Source organism: Tursiops truncatus, chromosome 8 (assembly GCF_011762595.2).
Source record: "Tursiops truncatus isolate mTurTru1 chromosome 8, mTurTru1.mat.Y, whole genome shotgun sequence".
Classification (NCBI taxonomy): Eukaryota; Metazoa; Chordata; class Mammalia; order Artiodactyla; family Delphinidae; genus Tursiops; species Tursiops truncatus.
The window spans coordinates 74,709,727-74,727,689 of NC_047041.1; the positions used below are offsets into that span (position 1 = coordinate 74,709,727).

At 36.9% G+C, this 17,963-nt stretch overlaps 1 protein-coding gene across 18 annotated transcripts in view; it reads left to right on the forward strand.

Annotated features, from left to right (window-relative positions):
- GAS2 (growth arrest specific 2) overlaps nucleotides 1-17,963 on the forward strand; it is a 153,633-nt gene that overhangs the window by 107,853 nt on the left and 27,817 nt on the right. For 13 of the 18 annotated variants that reach the window (XM_073808700.1, XM_073808711.1, XM_073808702.1 and 10 more), the window contains one exon: nucleotides 8,172-8,225. The exons of 2 other annotated variants lie outside the window; for them this stretch is intronic. In XM_073808700.1, coding sequence (XP_073664801.1) covers nucleotides 8,172-8,225 — 54 coding nt within the window. 3 more of the 18 variants (XM_073808708.1, XR_012333486.1, XM_073808707.1) reach the window with 3 other exon arrangements.

Sequence of the window (17,963 nt, forward strand, 5' to 3'; positions counted from 1 at the left end):
CATCCATGGGGGTAAGATCTTTACACTTAACACAGTTGCTCTAGTGTTCTGATAGTAGAAGCATGAGAGCAAGCCAGTGGGGTCACATGTTGTGAAGTAGCTGACTTTTTTGGTGCTACTTGCTTTGGGCACCAATATGATGAATAATTTTTTACTTAACTACAATTTACCACTACCCTAATTTTAGCATTGTTCAAAGCGTGTTCCAAGGAATTATAGTTCCAGAAGACGTTCAAAAATATAGTTCATAAAGAAGAAGGGTCATAGTAATGGGTTTAAACAGGCTTCTTTAATAACTCTTATTATTGATAATTGACTCAGCCTCTGTCTGAGCAGGTGTGATATATCTCACTTTAACCTCTCATTGTGGTGTGGGAAGCACTGTTGCCATTCCCATTTTACAGCTGAGAAACATAGAGGTTAAGTAACTTCCCAGGTTATAAGGGAATAAGTGAGGAAAGTGAGGTTCAAAAGCCTAACTCCTGAATTTACACTCTTTACCACTAAGCAATACTGATTTATTTATCTGGGATTTCTTGGAGGGTTGAATATACTAATGTGATCTATTAATCACTAGAATGAGATGTATTATGTAGCATTTTCCAAATGTATCTGACTGTAGAAATGGTCCCTCTGCCACCTTTTTTTTTCTTTCCCCAGAGCATTATCCTGGGCTAGGGGGTCATGAAAACATACTTTGGGAAAGACATTATCAATCAAATCAATTAAAAAATAATTTGTAACATAGAATTATATGGAAATGAAAGTTTTCTACATTTTCCAGAACTAAAATCCATATATATCAAAGTACTTCTAAGAAATACTGAATTTATACTCAGTTTTACCTATAAGTTCCATTTGGAAATTATGATTCAAGGAAATGACTAGAAAACTTTAAAGGAAAGGCAGCTAAAATTTTAAAAGTATCATTTGTGCCAGGCATTGTAACAGGTGCTTTATATACATTGTCTCACTGAATCCTCTACCACTCAGCTGGGAAAATGTTTTTATCCTTTTGTTACAGGTAAAAAGACAAAGACTTAGGTTAAGATCTCAAGTAAATAGTACGATACACAAAATCTAGATCCTGTCTCCCAAACCCACAACACACTCCATTCCAAGCAGCTTCCCTGTGGAATGTCCATCAGATGCAGATTTTTATTCACAAGGTTAGTTAGTCCTCTAAAAAGGACTTGCGACTTTTTACAATATGTTTAAGGCTCAGCTGTATAGTAGTGTATTCCTTATATCATTTTTACTTTACATATATTCAGAATACAAAGGGCATTACAATTGCATAATCAGTAGTGCTTATGTAATGTAAGGAAAGGAATATAATTTGTTTGCTTGACTGTATTGGGATAGTAATAAAATTATAACAATATTTATTAGGTGTTTACATGTATGTCAGACACTCTTCAAAATGGCTTATATGGCCTATATAAGAAAATAAGATATATTCTTTTCTGTCTTGATATCTTTTTAGAAGAAGTCAAAAGATAATTTTTTATATTGCCAGTATAGTCTTCTTGAGTCTTCTTACTAATTGTTGATATTTTTAAGTGGATTAATATTATTTCAAGACATTTTAATAGCAGATTTTCATAGTTGGGTAAAACCATATCAGGTTTCATGCTAACACTCTAAAGGGTCTCGGGATTCTTTTTTCCTTCACATTTTAAGAAATCTGACTACTTAAGAAGCCTAAAGAAAAGGCAATGAATAATTTAACTGGAAGTCAGCAGAGGGCTTTGAAATGTTATAGAGTCATTATACTAGTTCTGAATTAAATCATCGCAGATCAATGGAAAAGTCACACACATTGCTGTTGATTCTTTGTAATTACTTCTTTACCATAAAAATTCTTCTGGGTTATATCTGTGTGGTAGAAATCAACTCACTATAACAAGCCAAGCAAGAGAGGTACCAGAGCTCTGTTGCTATAGCAACCCAACCTGGCGATGTCTTCTAGGACTTGCTCTAAGGGAAGGTCCAATGATAGCGAGTAATATTACTTTCTTTTCTGCTCTTATGACACATATTGATTTACTGTGAATAAAAAGTAGCATGATTCAAATTGCATACCTTTCCTGGTAATGAAAAATGGGCTCTTGTGTAAAAATGCAAAGGAGTTTTAAACTAGTAGCAGGGAGTAAAACTTTCATTTATCTTAGTGGAAACATTGCACAAACAGCCATTACTCAGCAGTTGAATGTTGAAAATTCACTTTTTTTGAATAACAAGGATATAAATATTTCATCTAATTTAGCAATTTATGGGAGCAGTGATTATGATTTCAAAACTATCTAATGGCTTATATTAATTTCTAGGAAAAAATATGGCTATGTTTGCCACTGATATATGTAAAATCTCAAAACATTTATAAGTGTTCTAATCCATGATGAGAGAAACATGGCTGTTACTAGCACATGAATATTTCCAGACTTAGTACCTTTCTTTGCCCAGCTGCCTCAAAACTGAACACTAATTCAGGAAAAGCAAGCATATTCAAAATTTTAAATATATTCAAACTCTTTAAATTCAGATTTCTTTTTAATAATATCTTTGCTCTATTAAAGACACTCATTTCTCTGTAATTTATTCATGTTCAATAAGGCTGGTCTAATAGGATATAATTTACACTTTGGTAACACATCTCTCAAAGGACTTTGCAAATGTTAATGTCTTCTTAACCTCTTCTTTCGGAGAAAGGCATATATCTTAGATGAGTGCAAAATAAACAAAGTGATCAACCACCACTGTAAAAAAAAATCAGCTGATGGTATGTTGCCCTTCTGAGATTTATTCCTTGAGAATGAAAACCTTTAAACATAGAAAAATTTATACCAGACTTTGTCTAAGATTACACCCAACACTACATTTGACACCAAATTTGAAAGCAAGAAAAAATGCAATTTGATATCTCTTACAAGAATGGAAAGAGTAGTGTATCTGGGCCATTTTCCATATTCCTATTTAAGTTAGAGAATTCACTTGTTCTCTTCCCGTTGAATTGTTAGGAAGTACATCAAGTGTGAAGAACAATAAATAAATGAGAGCTCAAAACCAAAAATCCTTTTTCCCTGAGAATTTACCATTATTAGCCACTTAGCAATGAGTAGATTTTTTTAAATTTTGTGTCTTCCTTTTACCTGAACTGATAAGCATTTTTATTCATCTCCAACTGAATTAGCAAGGTTTAGCATGCCTTTAAGTTGTACAATACACGTGTGACTCTATTCCACCTTGAATCATTTTCTTTTGCCAGTACACTGCCTCTGGAATAAATGGACGATTTTTTTTCACTAGCCACAAATCAAAATTATTTAAACTTATGGAAGCATTGAAAAATTAAATGGCTTCATTGAGGAAATGCACAGGTCCTCTGATCTGCATTCCCAATTTCTGCATTGCTATACCCTTCCTGACATTAAGATAAATTTGTTGCATATATATACATCTTTTTTTTTTTTTTTTTTTTTGCGGCACGCGGGCCTCCCACTGCTGTGGCCTCTCCCGCGTTGGAGCACGGGCCCCGGAAGCGCAGACTCAGTGGCCATGGCTCATGGGCCCAGCCGCTCGGCGGCACGTGGGATTCTCCCGGACCGGGGCACGAACGCACGAACCCCTGTCCCCTGCATCGGCAGGCGGAGTCCCAACCACTGCACCACCAGGGAAGCCCACATCTATATGCATCTTATATAGTGGTATATGTATGTGTGTGTATGTACACATGCGCGTGTGTGTAGTGAAAAAGCACAATTTAGGGAGTTAAATAAGTCCAATGATTTGGCATTTTTTATTTTAAAAGAGATCTCAGGTTGATTTTTCTGTGCCAGAGATTTGAATTCCTTATCAAGAAGTTTGTGAGAAAAATTAATCTTTTATTTTGTCTACATTTCTTTACATATACGATTTAACACTCATGGATTGTTTTCTGTGTGTCAGGTGCTTTTCTAAGTACTTTCCTTGGATTCTTTTATTTAGCCCTCACAACTCTTTGAGATAGGTGCAATTATTATCTCCATTTTAACAATAAGGAAACCAGTATTAGGAAGTTAATTACTTGCCAAATGTCACGCAGCTGTAGGAGTCAAAACCTTTCTTTGAATTCAATATATCTGATTTCACAGCCCATGATCTTAACTATATGCTATTCATTCTATTTCAGACTATCTAGTCATGTGGCGTGTGGTGTTGTGTGTATTGCTGTTCAGCGTTTCAACATCCACTAATGATTGACCTGTACTTAATGTGCAGCTCCTAATTTGCTTATTCCTTTGCTGATGTGGTTTGGTAAAACATGGAATTTAATAGCCAGTCCCTGTTAGAGAGACAGAAGAGAGTACCCAGGAAACAGTCTTATAAAACAATAGCAAACCATCACCCCACAAAAAATTCAGAAAAACCAGGATAGCTTTCACATTGTTCAACATAGTTATTGATTTTTTTTTCATATATTGACCATACTTGAAAAATCTTCCCAAAGCAACAATTTATTTGATGAATGAACAAACTAAGGAATATTCTCAATTTACTGCAATTATATATTTCCATTTCCAGTTTGCTTTTATGTTATTAAGATTAAATCCCCTTAATTTGATTATATATGAAAGGATTTTCTGAACATACTGTGGTGGAGTAGGGAGGTGAAATTGCCTTTTGTACCTTTTAATATTTTTATTAAAGGGATTAAATTAGACTTATGACGAAGTATGAACTGAAAATTTTTGGCATGGCAATTAATGCTTTTGAAGTAAGTTTCCTAAAAATAAGTTTTGAGTAATTTTTAAATAACATTTTTTCCTTATCGTGTTACTTGATGGAGGCTAGAGTATTTCTTACTTTTATATGGTTTGTAAAGTACACTTACTTATACATTATGTCATTTTTTTATCACTACTCTTTAAAAAAATCAGTGTGATTGTTAATCTACATATCTTATTGATGAGGAAACTGCAGATAATAGAGATTTAAGAACTTTCCCAAGGTAATCCAGCTAGTAAGTGGTTGATCCAGGATTAAATCATATTATAATTTTTATATACTAAATTCCATATATTTAAAATGTCACACAATAAAATTTCCCTTTGAAGTTTTAATTTTTATAAATTTTAGCATAACTGAAAACCCTTTGTTGTTCCTTATGTTTTTGATTTAAGAATCATTTGCCTTGTGTTACATAATAATATGAAATTGTAAAGTTTATAAGATCTTTCTTTCTTCCTTTTGTAGCCTTCCCAACAAGAACATTTCTTGGTTTACATGTTCTATGCTGGTATAAATGTGAATGATTTTTTAATGATTGAAATCTGAATGATTTTTTGCAAAAGGGAAAGAAATGGAACAATTATACACAAAGGGTATTGTGTTCTTGAATTATTGATGAGTCTTCCAGCAGCCAGAGAACAAACCTGGGAAATGTCTGTCATTATAAATTGTATGTAATCCTTCCAAGGGCTCAAGTTGCATAAACAGGATTCAGCCAGATTCATTAAGAAACATACTTTGCAACTGTGGCCATCTTGAGTTTGTACTGAATGTAGTCAAGCATGGTAGCAATTTTGTCATTACAACATTGACTATAATAAATTAGAGCTCATTTATTTAGTGGTATCTTTTTCATAAAATCAATGAGTTAAATTTCTGCAGACTTGGTCATGTTAGACCTTGCTTTGTCTTTATCTTCTAATACTTGACATTTTGAATTTCAGTTCCTCAGTAAAAACATGGAATCTTGGTTCTGGACCCAGCAGGTGCCTTCACCACCTAACTGCCAAGACTTTTATTTCAGGAATCTTACTGATTCACGTCAACTTTTCATTCGCTGGAATGGTGTGTTCCGCTCTTATTAGTATTAACATTTTCATCTGAAGCTTGGTTGTATGTTGTTTAGGATATATTCTGCCATTTCCTGCCATCTTGTTAGAAGCATACTAAGATCTTGAGGAAATCGTTGTGTAGATTTTGGGAGGAACAAGGTATAAGAATTTGGGTTTAATATTGGCCTTAGGATATATACTCAATAGAATATATACTCAGTTTGCTTTACTATAATGAAAATCCTGATGTTACCAAAAAAGTTTTAAATCACAGTGAGTTATTTAGAGATATTTGCCCTGTTTCTCTAAAAGGAACATCAGCAAGAAATCACTCTTCTTCTAGCTGCAGCTTTCTCTTATATTCATTTCCTTTTACATACTAGCTTCTCTTGCCAACTTCTAAGTCTCCTGCACTATACTCACAACTTGTTCTTCCAGAGCTCTTGGCTATTATGGAGAAATGCCTTCTCTCTAGTCCAGAGGTTTTATAACCTAACTTGTAATACAGCTACATTTTAGGGCACTATAAACTCCATGGAAAAATTATAATTATTTGAGCTATCACCATGTAAAGGGCTTTCTCATTCTCTCTCTTTCTTTTAAACTAGCTCTATAATTTTTGGGGGGTCAATTTCACAGAAACTGACACCTTAGTTAACAGTCTTTAACTTTTACTCTAAACATGGTCACTTGTATTTTTCTTGAAATCCAGCCTCATAGAACATGTGGGGCAGAGATGATTGGATAGTCTCTCTGAGGCCTCATTTGAAGGCAGGTAAAGGGAAGACCTGGGATTTCAAATTCACTTCTAACTTTGGCATTAGGCATAACGTCTCCAAGGATCCCATTCCCTAACTGCAACACCCAGACAAATAGTAACACATTAATTTGTCATCATCCACCAGTGTGTTAGCCATGATAATGTCACCCGGTCTAGGACTCTTTAGATAATCATGGTCTTTAGAAGTCCTGGGCTAATAGAAAAATTATGGAAAGTCGTATGGCACACAGAACCTTAGGAGTTTTATTAGCCTGTCTACGTAAGGCTAAGGTAGGCTTCAGCCTTGCACAGAGAGGAACTTTGGACCAAAATGTATATGTCAAAAAATCCCTCTCCCATGGTGATGTTTACAAAATGTCTTTCTACCTTCTTCTAAGTTCCCTAACAATCTACAACCAACATGACAAGGAGCCAAAGTGTTCTCAGAAGCCAAGAGCGGAGTGTGTGTCATATCCAACCTTGGAAAGCTCATCTATCTCCTGTATTTACTCAACGTCTTATAACAAAGAGAAATCCTCCAATGAGCACTGAAAGAATTCCAAAGAAGCCTGGGTTTTTAAACTGACATCCTGGCACCAAGGATTGAGTAAGGTCTTTCTTCATGTACAGCATCCATAGAACTGGTGGATAACACAATTATATATATCAGCTAGAGGAAAGGTAAAGATGAAATATTCTAAGGATAAAATGGAAGATAGCCTTGAATAATAAGTTACAGACATAATACTATCTGATCATGGGAAGGGAAATGAATGTTTCCCAAGGATAACTTTACTTTGGAACCCTGACGCTTAAGCTGAGAATCTGGGACCTGTCCTTCAATTCTGACTGAAGGACTTTCAACCAATGACCTTTCAGATAAACTAGGCATCTCGCTGTGAGTATGTGACCATTGTGAGATTAGAACACTGCATAAATACCTTTTTAATTACAACAGAAGGAAATGGTAGTGTACCCACGTGTCACAATTTTCTGAGTGGAAATACAATGGTAAGGCCTTGAATAAAAGCAATAGACCAAGTAAGTGGGGAAGTAAGGTCAAGATGGCAGGATATTCCCCTAAAACAGGAAGTTTCGTACAGAAAATAAACACTTCATTTACTTAACAATTTTCTCTACAGTTTCATGAAACATTCTCTAGAGCCTGGTATATTTCACTTGTGGAATCGAGACACAGACTTGATGTTATTTTTGGGGAAAAATTATTTCCTTACATGTATCTCTTATTGTTATAGTAAGAACTCAGAAAGGAACAAGAGACCAAAGGACCCCAGAAAATGGATAGTTCTAAACATTTATGTTTTAAAATGTGAATGACTAACACAGTCTACAATTCTCAGACTATGTATGCTTTAGTTATCACTTAATGTAGATAATTAGGCAATAAAATTTCCCTTGACTATAGGATATGAAGAAATATAGGAATAGTCATTATAACTTGAAAGTAAAGGTTTTCTTGAATCTCATCACAAAAGATCACAGTTTGCATTTTCAGGTAACGTTCGTGTTCCTTTCTGCAGTGGAGATGGAGAACATTTTATGAACTTCATATCTTCTTGTTTCAGTAGGGTCTTCATGGTTGTGACTATGTCTCCACAGCCAAAGCAAAGCAGACGTTTAAGGTAATTACTTAGATAATTTAAGTAATGATTTAGTAATTTAAAACCTTGGGGGAAAACCTCTCCACTTTGCTTTCACTGTGGAGCCTTGGCCTCCCATCAAATGAGGGAAGTTGGGCATCCAAAAGTGAATCTTTTTCCAGTTTTTTATTCTTTTTTTTTTTTTTTTTTTTTTGGTGAGGTATTAAAATGCTGCTTCTCCTTTAGTGTTCCTGTAGCAGTTTGTAAAAATGGCAATCTGGAGCTTATTGTGGATAGGTGGCAGGCAGTAACCTAGTGATTTTTGTCTTTTCTTAGTGTAATTCCCATACTCCAGTGTGTTCCTTCATTGAGCTTATTATTTAAATTATTTGAAAGTATAAACCTGAGTTTAGCTTCTGTATGCAATATCATTTTAGCCTTTACTTTAAAACATTTAAAAGAATACACTTGTGGAATAAAAATGAAACACCATATAATTTCAGAATATTTAATTCTGAAATTATAATTTCATTCTACTCCCATAGCACAAATTGCCCTGTGTGGTTTAACACATGGAACCCCACGGACCTTTGCCAAATTTCTGCTCCTGACACCATATCTAACCTCCAGATATATCAGTAGTACTTTAAATTAACACGTGTGATTTATTACTTCAGTATAAGAAAAGTTACAGGGGATAGGAATGGGATAGAACTCGAATTTGAGGCCCTGAGGTTTCCAGTGTAGACAGAAACATTAGCTCATTTTTAGTTTTTAAGTATTAATAATTATGATCTAGAAAGAATAGCTTACTTGAGTAAGTCTTGTCTATTTCACATAAACAAATAACTGTTAGAAAAGATCCATTTTGTCAATTCTTCTTTAAACAGGATGAATATATCTTGAAACTACTTTATGAGAACTAGTTTAGATTTCAGAAAAAGTGTTGTTGAATGCATCTACTTATCTGTAATTTATTTCTGCACTCATTCACCAAATGCACGAGTATGAGGCATGTGCAAAGAACTTTTAGAAATTTCAAGGATATAGTTCCTCTGTAAGCTGTGTTTCCTTATAAAGATCATGCGTAATTATATAAATAATTGGTCACACACTACTGATAATTCTGACAATGAAGTATAACTTAACCGGTTATCCACATTAGTAATTGACAAGCAGGAGAAGGAGATGAGTTCCCTTAGAAGCACTTCTAAAATCTCCTCACTGAACCTGAAAATGTTATAGAACAACAGAGCACATGACTGTGTTGGGTGGCAGAAAAACACCACACAGAACTTTCCTTGGACCTGTTGAAAGTCGTTGCATAATGACCTGTGAAGCAACTTACTGCTAAATGAACGTGAAACCTAAATCCGTTGCTCTGATCTGACTACGACAGCCTTGACCCCCATCGATCACCAAAATTGACTGAACCACTCTTCCTAGCTGGGTGTGAAGTTTCCCTTTTGACTTTTCAGATGTCACTTGGTTAAAGAGGAAGATGTTGCCTGACAGGTTTTCTTTGTTCAAAGAACATGAATGTCTGTGTTCTTTTCACGACTTAAAATTGCCACACCTCTCTTTGCTTTTCTCTTTTTAAAAAAATTTTTCATACATGTCTTTTAAAAGGGCATGGGTATTGAACTAGAAAGTCAGGAATATAGTTATCTGATAACCCTCATCACAGTGCTTCACATTTTAGGGTGGATCTCTATATTTGAAGTTGGTATGATTTCAGTAGGCATCGTGGATTTTATAGGGGAGGTTTGCAATGGAGCTGGCAGGCTAGTTCTTTTGCAGGCAGTTAACATCTCCTTTGGGAAGGCTAAAAACGGTGCAGAATTCTCTTCTCTCCTTTTCTTTACCTTCCCTTTTTCCCCTAAGAAGATGAGTAGAGGAAGAGAGCATACTTTGCTAAGTTTTGGGGATGGGATCCCCATTCTGGTCTCTTGGTTTTCTTTCAAATACAGACATAGAATGACAACAGGGACATTGTCTTAATTGAAGTGAAATGCACTAAAATCAGACTTGCTTCCTGGAGGCATTTCTCAGAGACCCTATGATGCCCAAAGCAAGAGTTTGGAGCTGAGCTTTATCATTTGGTGGGTACAGCCCCTCTCCTTTCACCCGTGAACGCAGGAGGTTCTGGAAGAACAGTAAGAGCTTCCTAGGCTGTGACAAGCACAGTTTAGAAAGCTTTGCTGTACATTGGACCTGCAGGCAGAAATACCAGAGGCCAGCTGAGGCCAAGCCCCTAGTCCTTCCTCCTCCTGGGGGCTGCAGTCTGCTGCTCGTTGTCTCACTTTGCTCTCACACTATTTCCCGCAGGAATCTCAGCCCTGTGGCCCCTCCAACTTTTGCCAGGGAGGCCTGCCAAGCTATCTTCATTCCCGAGTCTCATCACCCAGTTCTGTTCCCAGTTTTCAGTTCTCCCTGCCTCATTCAAACCCCTTTCCACAGGTGGGACTTATGCTTTAGTCATCTTTGCTCCTTATACCCAATGCCACACCTCAACCTTAGTTTCTGAAATCTACACCAGCTTCGGATCTGGCCAGGTCTGTATAGGCCTAGAGTTGGGTGCCTGCTTTGGGATTTGTTTGGTTCTCTCTGAAGCAAGATTACCTCTTCTGCCTACTGTTGTTGGCACTTCTGAGATCAATTTTCTTCACTCCCAAGATACCACTTTTTGACCCTCTACCCACAGCAGGTTATAAGAAAGGTGGCAAGCATCATTTTAACCACTTAGATTACAGCAATGTCCACATAACCAGAAGCTAGTGAGGGAGCTGTTGATGTACTTAAAATGCCTTCACTCAGTGTTTGCTGCCCAGACGTGTCCAGTTAAAAACATTAACACTCCATTTTTATTTTACATGCAACTTCGTATTGTTATCTGCAAGCCTACTTTGTTACAAGTACGTCTCCAGAATAACAGGTGTTTTCTCATATTACTATAGGCATTGGAGCTTTTTATTACAAGTGGCTTGCCTTCATCCGTGTTCTGTCTTTGATTTCCTTAAAGTGAAAGCCTTTCAAAACAAGTCTTATGTCCTTGATTAGAATACATTTAGTGTGTCATTTTAAACAGAGCACTTTTTCCATATTTTAATAGAACAATCTCTGTGGTTTTGTTTTTTTTTAAATAGCAAAGCATTTAAAGATTTATCCAAGAGGTGCATAGTTAAATTGCTTGGGAGAGCTGGGAGAGTACTTAAAGCTGTACTTAGTACATTGATTTGAAGAATTTAGATCATGTTGGGGGAGACATCACAGTTAAGTTAGAGCTCTACCTTTCATTAGTCTTTTCAGGTAAAACATTTTTGGGGGTTAGATTTGGGGGTGGAATTCCAAATAAAGTGTTACCTATCATGGGGTTTTTCTATTAATGTGGACTTCAGGAATCAGGAAGAGCTATCAGGAGAAAGAATAATCTGAAATGAGACTAAAATAATAAGTCTAGGTTAGCCAAAAAAGAGTAGAAAGGAGAGCGTTTCAATCAGAACCAGAAAGGAAACAGCATGCACAAAGGCTCAGAAGCGCCAGAGAAAAAGGGATAGGGAAAAAGATAGAAAGGGAGGAATGGGGGCCAGAGATAGAATGAGGCATTATCAAAACTCTTAGAAGTGCAGCCTTCAGAGCAGAGGACAAGGGAGGGAAGGGGTGGAGAGAGGCTTGTAGCAAAGGGGAGACAGGCAGGCAGACGCACAGAGCTAACTCATGAACCATGAGTTCATGAGTATTATGTATTATGTACATAATATTGTATTATGAGAGCTTTAGCTCCTGAAGGCAGTGTGGAGATAAGAATTTTTTGAAGGGGAGAGATGTGAGTAGACTACATTTTAAATTGCTAAGGCTATAGAGTGGAGAATGGATTGAAATGATGTAAAATTGGGGGAATGCCATCCACCCATATTGCCTTGAGGAGTGTATGGGTCATGATGGGGCAGCTCAACCTGGAGACCTATCTGATAAAACTTCCAGATATAATACATATTCTGATCTACTGGGCAAGGCTCTCTATCTTGGTGTATAGGTTATTTAACGTTGAGACACTGTTACGTTCACCTTTGTCCTTTAAATAGAATATCGAAAAATCGACATGTTGGTGTTGACTTGTTCTGACACATCTGCCTGGCATAGAGGAATTGGCTGGGTTTCAATAGGTCAGACTTTGCACTTGTTAATAAGGAGTTTCTTTGGTGAGAATGTTGCATAGAATAAAATTGTAAGTTACTCCTAGAAACTAGAAGAGAATGATGGGAAGTGGTGTTTTTATATTTTACAACTGTTGTGTGTGTGTGTGTGTTTTTCTTAAAACCTCTGGGTAATATCAATTGACAAGAGTCAAATAAATTAATTAAAAGGCACAGGCTGCTGCTCCTATCAACAAGTTTTTAGAAATGTGTTACCCTAAACTCTTATTCTCCAAATGTTACCCAGATTCTCAGCTCCAGGCCTGCCTGGTGATTTGGTACATGTTTTGTTTCGCATAGCAGGTCTATGAAAAATACAGTGCTCTGCTCCCAGTAAGCCCAGCAGTGAGGCCAAGACATTTTCTATAAAACTGTTTCTTGGGCCAAGAATCCTCCCCAGAGTATTCTTTGGCCATTTACAAATTTCTTTACATGAGTTCATTACATATATACCCAGAAAGCAGTGATTCCAGATGTGCAGCTGAGTTCAGAGCTTTGGGTCCATGTTAACACAATTTACACTCCTCCTGTTAAGTCCCCAAGAGTGGTCAGCAACAGGAATGAAGCATCTATTATGTCCCAGGTACAAATGTCATGGTCAAAGCAGTAAACAAAAAAGTCTCTTTTCAAGTTCTGAGAGTGAGGAGACAGACAAGAGATTCATAGGCCAAGGGTAAGATAGGAAAAAGCCAGATATAAATATTTTAGGCTTTGTGGGCCATACGGTTTCAGTCACAACTACTCAACCTTGTTGTGTTAGCACAAGTGCAGCCTTAGGCAATATGTAATGAGTAAACATGACTGTGTTCCAATAAAGTTTTATTTATAAAAGTAGAATGAGGGTCATATTTGTTTTATGGGCTATATTTTGGCAGCCCCTGACATAGGTCAGTAAATAATTAGCTGTTCTCATGTACTAGTAAGAAATGGAACAGAATAGGATAATGTGGAAGAGATATATGGGGTGTAGCTGCTTTGGCTACAGTGGATGCAAGACCTCTTTGTGATTGCGTTAAATCAATGTCCAAGCGATTAAAGAGCAAGTTGTCAATATCATCTACTTTTCTTTCTCTTAAAAACATACGTGAAGGTATTAAAGTTAAATTGCAGATTACATATTTATAGGAGGTAGAGACCGTATAGAGCAGGTTGACATGTACATGGACTCAAAAATAACTGCACTGTTGTTGAAGAGAGTTTCGGGTATCTTCTTGTAATGCCCCAGCCTTCATTAATTCATACTTCCTTCGAATTTCCATGACATTTATTAACTGACGATACTCACGTAGTATTGAGAAGAAGTGATATTGGTCAGTATGTCTTTTGTATATGCTGCCTTTTGTGTGTGCTGCCCAGAAGTGTATGGACCCTGTTTTATACTAGTTTCTATCCTAGTATAGAATAGGATAGAAATAGTTATCTATCCTGTAGGTAGATAGCTATAGGTACCTATCCTATAGTGTGTTTTGGTGTCCTTACATTGTTGGCACACCATAACTTGGGTTATCATTTCATGAGGATCAGAAAAGTTAAAAAAAAGAATGCAGCTAGAATTCCAACAAGAAATGGCTCAGATTGAGAATTTGCTTTCATAATGTATCAATGATGGTAAAATACTCACGGAAGAAAAAGGAGAGGTACACTTTGAATCTCAAGTGCCTCTCTGATAAAATCTGTAGGGTTGGTTGTTTTATGTGTAGTAGTTGTTAAATCCTGAGCCATAAAACAAATCAGAGAGTGTACGTTTATCAGTAATACAATGTGACATTTGGCTCACTTGGTTAAAGCATGTGGAGTAATCTGTTAGACAAGAGGCATTACTTCTTGTGTGTAAGGAGATGAATAGGAATCATGGCCTCATATCTCAAAGACCCAGTTGGAAAGGGACTCGAGGTTTAATCATACAGGTAAAATAAAATAAGACAAAATAAAAGCTGCCATAAGACAGAGCATGATTTCAACCACAGATTCAGTAATTCACTGGACAAAAATTTGCTGCATACCTACAATGAGCTGGGCCCTGTTCTAGGTACTGATGAATTTAGAGACAGGTGGATCCATGTACATTGGAGTTATCTGGAAAACTTTCCAAGAGGAGGTGGAAATTCTCCAGTGTCTTGAGAAATAAATGTGATTTGAATGTGGCGAGACATTTTTTGGAGAATAGTAGGGTAAGTGTGGTTGAAGAATAGGAAGAACTCAAGAGATGTTTGAATAGTGAGTGGGCCAATTTAGCTGGAGATCATGTAGAGAGTTTAAGGAGAGGATAATGTGAGAAAGGTAGGTTGGGGGCAGCTGTGAAGGGCCTTGAATGTAAGCCAAACAATTTACATTTTAACCTGATGGCAACAGACAACAACTGGAGATGCTGATCAATAGCATGATAAAATTGAAGTTTAAGGCAATTAATCTGGGAGACACATGTATAGAATTATAGACAGGAGCAGGAAGAAACTAAAGGCAATGCAACTAATTAGGAGGCTATTCCAGTTGTTCATAGGATATGACTATTAATTAAAATGGTGGCAGAGAGAGTAGAAAGAAAAAGGATGGACAATGTAAATAGTAGTTTGAAAGTAGATTTGATTGGATATTAATAGAATAGAGGGAAAAGGCAAAGAAGAGACTAGAATTTTGAAAATGAAGATTTTCTTAAGATACATTATTTTTTCCCAAAAAATTTAGGGAAGAAACATTGATAGCTTAAAAGAGTCCCTGAGGTCAAGTGATTCTGCCATCAACTTGCTCTATAACCTTGATCAAGTTATTTCAAATCTTTGTGAGTTATCTGTAAGGAGAATTATGATAATATTCATTTTAAAGGACTGACCGTTGTTTCACTCATTCACCAGATACTCTACAAAGTTTTTTCTACCTCCTGAAAATAGAGTAGTGAGTAAGGCAAGGTCACTGCCTTTAAGGAGTAACTTTCTAGAAGAGACAGATGCATTTTAAGTAAGCACATATAACAAGGCAATTTGGAGGTTGGTAAATGTTAGAAGGAAACATGTGATGTAACATAAAGCAGGAGAGGTTATTTTAGGAAAAGCTCTAAGGGATGGCCTCTCCTAGGAGGTGATATCGGAAGTGAGACTTAGATGTTGAGAAGCAGCCAGGCTTGAGGAATTCAGGGAAAACAGTTTAGAGGTGACAGGAGGAACAAGAGCAAAGCTTGGCTTATTTGAGAAGCAGGTAGCAAATTTTTTGCCTTATATTTGAACAATTCTGGGAAAATGGGGCCACTCTAGGAGCGCTATCTACAATGGTAGTGGTTGGCTGTTAGTCTGTGGGTGGACATTACAGCAGATTTAAAAGGGATACCTGCCCTCTAGTGTGCTCCATGGATCATTTTAATCCTTGTAATAGGCTTTCCCCAACTCTTCTCAGTACCGTGGAGAAAAGGATGTATGCACACATTGGTTCAGTGAAATGCATTAATATTTTCTTACGTAGGAAACAAAAAATTCTGAGAGGCCAGCTTCTGTCAAAGAAGAGAGTTCCATTTGTTTATTTATTTTTGCAAATGAGAAGGACTGGAAACAGAGGGAAACAAACAGTGTTCTGTTGAGGGATGACTTGCATGTTTCAGTTTGGTCTGTTCATTCTTATATAAACTAGGGCAAAACAATGACCCCATTAAGTGTTATCTTTGCTTACTTCAGTGTTTTTCCTTTTGGGAAAAAAAATCAAACACTAGAATCAGGAAATACTTTGATTGGTGTGGGTTTACATTCTATCATCTCCTCACCCACGAGAAAATTCTGAAAAACAGGCCCTAGAATTTTGTTCTTTATGAACTGTAGTCATTTTTTTTCATTGTTCAGTCCATTCTCATAGTTTAGAAGGTGACAGAGAGACAAAAAGGAATAGAGTGAGAGGTTTTCGACCTTGACTCCCTCTACACTTAATCTGGTGTCTCCCTTGTTCTGCTCTAACTATATTGACTTCTCCTCTTTCAACACACTATGTTGTTTCCTGCTCAAAGGCCTTTGGAAATACTGTTCCTTTTCCTGGAATGCACCTCCACTCACTGCCCATTGCCTAACATCTCATTTTTAAGTTGTCACTCCTAATGTTTCATCCTCCAACAAACCTTCCTTCCGCACACTGGGCCCCTGATAGATTAGGTTTCTCTGTTAAGAGGTACTGATCCTAGGCACCCTATAACTTCTTCTTCTTTCACTATTAAGGATCTTAGGGGTGTGACTTGTGTTGGAGTTGCTCACTGATTCTCTCAGTACAACATACTCTCCAGTACTTGGTCTTGCATATGAAAGTTGCCTAATAAATATTTGTCAAATGTATTGCACTAAAATAAACAAATATTAAGGCATAACGCAGGAGTTTTGAAAGTTGAGGGACTCTGGAAACAAAGCTGTGGAAAAGTAACATCATAAGTTGGCTGTGAGTGACAGAAACGAGAAAAACATCAGTGACTTAAAGAATATAGATGTTTATTTCTCCATCATGAAAGTCCAGCGCTGGTTTCATGACTCTGCTCCTCAAAGTTCTCAGAGACTTGGTTGCTCCAGCTCAACACTCTACCATCACTAGTGGTGGGCCTCAGACACATGGTCCAGGGTGGCTCTGTGTCCCAGGCAGAAACATGGAGGGAAGGATGAAGAAGGGAGACTTAAGGAGAGTTCCTGATTCACTTGATTGTTCTGCTTACATCTCATTGGCTATAACTTAGATATGTGGCCATATCTACCTGCATGGGAGACTAGGAAAGTAGACTTTATTCTAGCCAGCTGTGTGCCCAACTAAGATTTCTACTGCTCTGGAGGAAAATACGAGGGTCTAGGGATCCACTATGTCTTTCCCAGGAGGTCAGGGTACACATCACAGAGATCAGGCATATCTGAGTGACCACTTAGCAGATCATCCTGTGCCCTTGGATTTAAGGCTTTGATTCTATAATTTGTAACAAAAATTAAAGGCATAAGAGTTACTTATTACTGTTACTAAACTGATCTGTTCTTTTGAATAGTGGTTTTTGTGTTTGCTTTGTTATTTTGGGGGAATCCATACAGGAGACTAACGATGAGGATGGTTGTAATAAGGAGTAGCATGCTTTTCTCATGAAATGTATTGACTTGTAAGCGGTCTGATTCTAACTTAAAGTCAAAATTAAATTCAATCAGCCATAGAAGTCTTTAACTTTCAATAAGTATGGTAGAGGAGAGTAAGTGTGATTTAGAAATAAAGGAAAGAATAGTCACAGCATCTTATATTTATTTAATGCTTGACTATTTACCAAGCACTTTGAATTAAGGGCATATGACCTTATAACAAATAGCCCTCAAGGCTAGTGAGATTTATAGATGAGAACCTGAGAAATTAACAGACCGGAGTCAGACAATTTATAAGTGATGGAGTCGAGATGGAACCATGTTCATGTGATATTAAGTTCAAGTTCTTCTTCCTGTCCCCCAAAGCATGTCAAAACCTGGTGAGTGAACATGTGGAAGTAGGGATAAGAAAAGATGCATCTCCTAAATGCCCTGTTGGTAAAGCCTGCAATAGAAGAGGAGAACATTACAATATTTATATGGGTAGCTGATATTCTTCAATCCTAGTTCTT